This window comes from Lactuca sativa, chromosome 2 (assembly GCF_002870075.4).
Source record: "Lactuca sativa cultivar Salinas chromosome 2, Lsat_Salinas_v11, whole genome shotgun sequence".
NCBI lineage: Eukaryota > Viridiplantae > Streptophyta > Magnoliopsida > Asterales > Asteraceae > Lactuca > Lactuca sativa.
This window is the reverse complement of record NC_056624.2, coordinates 162,549,042-162,556,407: the sequence shown is the minus strand read 5'-3', so window position 1 is coordinate 162,556,407 and position 7,366 is coordinate 162,549,042. Positions and strand designations below refer to the sequence as shown.

At 37.5% G+C, this 7,366-nt stretch overlaps 1 protein-coding gene across 1 annotated transcript; it reads left to right on the top strand.

The window, feature by feature from the left end:
- Positions 1 to 1,761: 1,761 nt before the first annotated feature.
- Positions 1,762 to 2,682, top strand: LOC111915999 (RING-H2 finger protein ATL8). The gene has a single exon (XM_023911631.3). It carries the CDS (start codon positions 1,912 to 1,914, stop codon positions 2,494 to 2,496), a length of 585 nt encoding a protein of 194 aa, XP_023767399.1. The 5' UTR covers positions 1,762 to 1,911; the 3' UTR covers positions 2,497 to 2,682.
- Positions 2,683 to 7,366: the final 4,684 nt, after the last annotated feature.

The window sequence follows — 7,366 nt, the reverse complement described above, 5'->3', positions numbered from 1 at the left end:
ATTTTTTTGGGGGTTTTAGTCCAAACCCTGACTTTTTTGGCTTCATGGTCCTTTTAAGCTAGTTTTGTTGCGTTTTTAGTCCCTATGAATAGTGGAATGACTGTAATACCCTTAGGTTATTTATCTTTTATTTTTCTTTTATTTCTTTTTAAATCTAATATTAATATATTTATTTTAATAATTTATAAATTAAGAAGGGGCCCACCTCTCTCTCTCTCGTACGAAGCACCCTCTGAGTTCATCTTCTCCAACCTATTCTTCTTAACTACCCTCAAGTCTTTTTTCTCTCCATCGCAATGGTCGTCTTCTTGGAATTAAAAACTGGAAATGTTTGAAAAATAAATTCCATCACATAGCTCATTAACAATCATTTTATATCACCTTAAATTAATGGATCTTCTTCTCCATCCTCACTAGAGCATACTCCGGTTCCAATTTAGGGTCCTAAATTTAATGGAGCTTCTTGGTAAGGATTTGTTTTCTTCAACATCTAGCCGACTCTGATTTAGGGTTTTAGAACCTAAGGTTGTTTTCCTCAGCATCTAGCTAACTCTGATTTAGGGTTTCATAACCCAAGGCGGTGGCTCTGGTGTGTGATTAAGCTCTCCAGAACTAGAACAATAGCGATTGTGTTTATGGGCATTGTGTAGTTGTTGTACTTCTAGTGATGACAATATTGCAATCAGTAGTTTTCGGGCCAGAGCGTAAGATTTCCATCATATGCGTCGCCAAAAAAAAGTTGATTGTAATCTCAGTGGCCAATCTGGGAAGATCGTCATTAACATACCTTGACTAGCAAGCTCAAGACAAAGACGAAGCTCACGTTAGAGACCGGCCATGGAAACACCTTCAAGAAAGCATCGATGTAAGCTACTGTAAAAATGGCTAATTTAGGCTTTTTTTTGGTTTTTGTATTTTACGAAACAATATCAGTTTTTCCCAGTGGGTTCTTTGTCTTGAGTTGCAGGTCCATAGTAATGAATCGAGAGTTGCAGGTTTGATTCAACAGTAAGTCGATTGATTTCTCATTTATTTCATCATCATCAATTGAATTTGTTACTTGATTTCAACACCTAGTTTGTATCATAATTTCAGTTTCTGCAAAGCTTTGTGTAAGATCTAAGATTTTTGAGGTTTTCGAGCTCGGATTCGGTTCACAAGTAATTTAGTTTCTGCAAGCTTGTCGTCCTTAATCATCTCCAATGAATTGCGGGAACAAAGGATGCAGACGGCTCTAGTTTGTCCTCCTCTTCATCTTATTGAGTTGTGTATGTATGTATGTGTGTGTCGTCCGTGTATGTATATGTGATATGTTATAATCTTTCAGGAGAGTTTAGAGAGATAAGAAGAAGAAGAAGAAGAAGAAGAAGAAGAAGAAGAAGAAGAGAGAGAGAGAGAGAGAGAGAGAGAGAGAGAGAGAGAGAGATGTGAGCCCAAATTAATTATTTATTTCCTTTTTCATTTAAATTAAATAGAAAAAACATAAAAAATATATCAGAAGGACATTACAGTCATTTCAATTTTACAAGGGACAAAATTTACGTACAAACATGACTAAAAGGACCAAAAAGTCAAAAAAAGTCAGGGTTTGGACTAAGACTCCCAAAAAATGCATACCATAGGGACCATTTTTGCAGTTTTGTCTAAAAATAAAATGTTTTGGAAAACCAAATATTTAACATAATTTATTTATTTATTTTATTTTTGTATATTTTTAAAATAGCAACCAAACCTCCAAAACAGCTCATTTGATGGCATTAATATCTAAAGAAAAAGAGAGTGTTGTTGTAGGTGAGAAACACCGGATACAATCCTTTGTCAGTTACAAAGCTACATATACTTAATACTTCCATCTTCGTCTTCTCAAAAAATCTATCCACTTCCTTTTCTTTCCTTTCTTGTGAACGAATTATGACTCGTTCCTACAGATTCCTGTCTTCAATCGCTAACTCATCTTCATCTTTCGATCCGATGGTCGCTGAACCGCCGGAGGCAGTCGCCGTTGAGTCTGATTTCGTTGTTATCCTCGCCGCCCTCCTCTGCGCTCTGATTTGTGTTCTAGGCCTTTTCGCAGTAGCTCGCTGCGCTTGGCTCCGTCGTGGATCCACCTCCAACGCCGGCAGGAATACTAGCCAGCAGACTCCGAATAAAGGAATTAAGAAGAAAATCATTGATGCGCTCCCGAAGTTCGTTTACGATGGCGGAAACGATCTGAAGTTATCCTCCGGAGATTGTGCTATCTGTTTGGCGGAGTACACCGACGGAGTTGAGATCCGTGTTTTACCGCAGTGTGGACATGGATTTCATGTCGAATGTATTGATATGTGGCTCGGTTCGCATTCCTCATGTCCGTCCTGTAGACAGATCCTGGTGGTCACGAGGTGCCGGAAGTGTGGCGAGTTTCCGACGGTTTCCGGCGGACAAATTTCGTCGGAGGAGGAACATAAAGGTAGGCAACATGATACAAGCTCTTGTTCAAGTGATTATTTACCATGACAATTTCAAAAAATTTGGAGTAATCTTTGTGTATTAATTAGCTCAATTGTCCGAAGCTCCGCCTCCGTGATAACCAGTTTAACGGCGGATGGTTGTGATATTTGAGGCTTTGTATTGTAGCTATAAAGAGTTTGAACAGTTGTATCAGAAATTAGAAATAGTTAATTTTACGCTTTCTCTTTTTCATCTTGTTCTAGTTGTCATTCTGTTTTTTCAAATTTGAATTCTGTTAAGCAATTCAAAATTCTTTTGAATTGTTATTCAGGGTATCGAATCTGAGATAAAAAAAAAAAATCAAATTTCAAAATATTTTTGTATAAAGATTTTGTGAACAGTTTTGGTTTTAAGTTCTAGCGATTTCAAGCGGGAATGATGTCATGTCAATGATGTTATTCTCCACGTATTTGATTGTGGTTTAAGAGTAACAAGAATGGTTACTTTTTTCGATTTAACTTTTCTTTTTGTTGTGACTCTAAAAGAAACACACATGTTAATAACGAATCTTGAACATACAATTATTGATACCATTATGATGAGATTAAAATCAAAGATGATAGTTTAAATTTACTTTTTGTGATGATCGATTGTTCAAAACCAAACACCTAACATATTCTGTTGATCTCCAACATCCTACGCTATTAATTCTTGTTCATTGATATTCTTAATGTGAACTCTTATTTCGACAGTAAAACCAGAGTGCGATGTATGACTTAGAAGTCGTATGGTCCTTCATTAGACTGGCGTGGCAAAACCCAAAACAAATTGTTTTATGGCTATTAATAGCATTAATTGGTTGATTTTGTATTATTGCGTTGTTAAATATATAAAACAAATAGTAAACTGGATCATATGAACGGGCAAAATCAACCCATCTTTAAATCCATGATCGAGGTCAATTGTGGAATATAAATGATATTTTGGATGCGTCAAAGTTCAAACTTTGAACATCTATACTATGTGAATTTTTGTACCTCAGTCCTTTGGCTCTCACCGTGAGGAATGATTTAGTGTAAACCCTTGTGAGATGTGGATTGTAACTATTGTGTAGATGTAATGATCCTTTATGGTTCAATCATTTTTGCTAATTTAAAAAAGTGATTATCCTTTATAATTAAATAAAAAAATAAATTAAAAACATTTCATTAATGGGGAACAGATATGAAAGGGCAGTATTGTACATTAACCATTCAATCATAACAGGAAATATTGGTATTGTTTTTGTAACATATAAAATAATCCCCAAATTCTCGCAAACCTCCAAATCGATCACCGTTTCAATTGGAGCTCAAAATTACTTACGATTGTATAGAATCAACACTGAAAACGGGAGATTCTGAGAAGGTGTTACATATAAGAAATGAGTGTTCTACATTTGATTATCGAGAAGGAGCATTAGGGTTTATCGGTGATACAAATTCTTGAAGAATGAGGAGTGCCAGGTCGAGTACGTTCAAGTCTAAGTTCACGAACACGGCAGAGACGGTGTAGAATCTTGACAATGATGACGATTTCTATTGGATATTAGGTATCACTGAGTATAATTGAATTTCCATTTGGGATACCTTGTAATTTTCCTGTAATATTGTGTTTCCTTTTTACATAGCTTAACTGGTGGAGTAGATTATGGACCACCTCTTATATATTTGTATCTTTGTACGACTGCATAATCAATTTCTAACATCAAAAGAACAATTCTCTCATTCGTGATAACTGTATACCAATTTCAACATAGTATCAGAGCATGGTACGATCCTGTCATATTAAAACCATCCAATTCTCATTTTTTCTTCCATTCAAACCTGAACAACAAGCCATGCTTGATAAAGAAAAGAACACCTCGAGCGAAGCTCAAAATGCTGATACACAATCACCATTCTATCTTCATCCATTCGATTGTTTGGGACAACTTAACGTTACATAACAACTTCACCATGGTAACTATGATAAATGGGAAGTTGAGATGAGTAATTTTCTTCTAGCCAAGAACAAAACGAGTATTATCGATGGATCGGTACCTACCCCTAAAGAAGGAGAAGCTGACCACGAATCATGGAAACGATGCAACACCATGATCAGAGGATGCCTGAGTGCACCCATGAGCAAAGAGATCGAAAGTAAAGTTCAATATACCAAGACTGCAAAACAAATTTGGACCGAATTGTCAGAGATTTGGCACAGAAATGCTCCCCGAGCATACGAGTTAAGACAAGATATTGCCCAAACTCGTCAAAACAACATGAAGGTATCAACGTATTATACGAAACTCAGAGGGATATAGGAAGAGATCCAATCTATTTCTCTTGCACCTAAATGAACCTGCACAACAGCAAAGGATTTCGTCGAGAACCGGGAAAAGGAATAGTTATATGAGTTCCTCATGGGACTCGATGAAGCCTTCAACACCATCAAGACACAAATCTTTACCACAAAGCCAACACCAAGCCTCAGTGCTGCTTAACATTTTGTCTCGAAGGATGAAAAGAGACGCGAGATCGCCATTGTCGCGCATCCTAACAACAACGAGGTTGTAGCCTTTCAAGTCCAAAATAGAAACAAAACACAATATGTAGACAGGAAGGAGAGAGTATTGTGCGCTATATGCGGGAGAAAAAAAATCACCGGATGGAGGATTACTATCTCATTGTTAGGTATCCTAGAAAAATGGAGGAGTATCCAAATAGCGGAGATGGAAAAAGACATAGCACAACAAGAAGTGAGGGCTGGAGAAAATCAAATAAGGTTGCACATGTCAAATTATGTCCGATAAAAGGAATCTCAAATGAAGATTTCACCTTGATGACACAATATTGACGAGAGCAGGCAAAGGAAGAAAGCAATGAGGAATTTCTAACAATAAACATGGCAAGTAAGTTTCCATTAAGTCGTCCCTGGATAATCGATTTTGGGGAAACATAACACATTACATGTGAAGAAGGGACACTTGAATCATCACATTCTAATGGGGATGTGACAGTAACAATACCAAATGGCAAAAGGGTACATGTTAATCGCATTAGCAACCTGACTTTACCAAATCGCTTAAAGATAGATAATGTTTTCAAAATACCCAACTTCAAATGCAACTTAATTTCGTTAGCAAAATGGCTAAGGATATAAACTCTTTTTTTACCTTTTATCCAATCTTCTTTTGCATCTAGGACTTACGCTTGAAGAAACTGATTGGAATGGGTAAGGAATGCAATGGTCTATATTTGCTAGAAACATGGCACCAATGGTTGGGTCATGCATCAAAAGAGAAACTTCAACATGTTTGTTCCTTTATTAATTTATATGATTCTTGTATGACAGGAAAACAAACATGCTTACCTTTCCCCACTAGTTCAATAAAAACATCTTATTGTTTTGAATTGATTCATTGTGATATTTTGGTAGGATACAAAACTGCTTCTCTCATAGGTGCACATTATTTGCTAACTGTTTTTGACGATTATATCAGAGGAGTTTGCGTATTTCTTACTAAGTAAAAGTATGAGGTGCAACGGTTGTTGGTCATCTTCTATAACATGGTCAAGACCCAATATGGGAAGACCATAAAGAGAATCAGGGCTGATAATGGGCCAGAGTTCAAATCGCATTACATTTCTCATTTCTATCACAAAATGGAATCATTTTGGAAACTTCTTACATCGACACACTGCAAAAAAATGATGTGATCGAAAGAAAGCATAAACACATATTAAATACCGCAAGAGCATTAGGTTTTCAAGCTAACTTACCAATAAAATTTTCAGGCGGATGCGTTTTAACGGCTACGTACATTATAAATCGTTTACCTTCTAAATTTTTAAAGGGAACCACACCATATGAAATTTTGATGCAAAGTCTCCTACTTACAATCAGCCAGAGCCAGTAAGTAGACCCCAAAATACCATGCAGTTATTTGATTATGTGATATGTTAGAACAACATGCTAGTACTAGGCTAGGGATCTTCAGGAATTGTATGATAGAGTTTCTTGAATGATGCCTAATAGCATTGGGTTTTCCTTATATGTAATTGACATCATTACTGTAGTTGCTTAGTGTATGCATCACGGCCGTACATAATTAAGATCTATAGCCTGAGAATGTTTGGTTTGGCTTTATTTCCTATTCTTGTATGATGAAGGGCTTAGGGTAGGATTAGGTATTAGAAAGTCTATAGGGTCCAGTGTTATGTATGACTAGCATACACTAGTGTTGCAGGGTTGGTGGAAGTTTCATGGATGGGTGGGTTGTGCGAGGCTGATAGACAAATTATGAGATATTTAGCATTCCTCTAGGAGTGAGGACTGAGCGTTCGCCATGTTATGTATACAGTTAGGGCGTTGTATAGATACTTGAGACAAATATGAGTAGATGCGGAAGGTAGTATGGGCTCGTACTACTGAAAGTAAAAGACCCATACACGTAGCAAGGAAGTCACAACCCCTGAGGTTTAGTTGGGAGTTGGTTCCCTGTTATTATGTGGATTATCTGAGATCTCTCTGGTGTATTATCCGAATGATGGATATGAGACGTTTTGAGACCGGATCCGGATCAGGATTGGGAACTGGCAGCTAGGATAGGCCAGTATTGTCGAAGGATCATGTCAGGAAGATCATCTGGGAAGAGGTGATCGAGATTGTCTGGGGACTGATTTCGGAGATGATTTGGTCTACCAAGACCGCCATGGTTGAGTATTTCAACGGGTGCTATGCAGCCATTGCTGAGACGGCTGCCGCAGCAGCTATAACGGCGATAGGGGGAGGATCCAGTCGGGCTTTCTAGTATCGGGAATTTGATAGCACGAAGCCCCGACTTTCGATGGGGTTCAGGACCCGATTGTAGCCATGAGGTGGCTGTCTGACGTGGAGGGATGTTGCTTCACAT

Bases quoted from the DNA above. Each gene is read 5' to 3' on its own strand.
- LOC111915999 (XM_023911631.3), top strand. From the start codon at position 1,912: ATGACTCGTTCCTACAGATTCCTGTCTTCAATCGCTAACTCATCTTCA.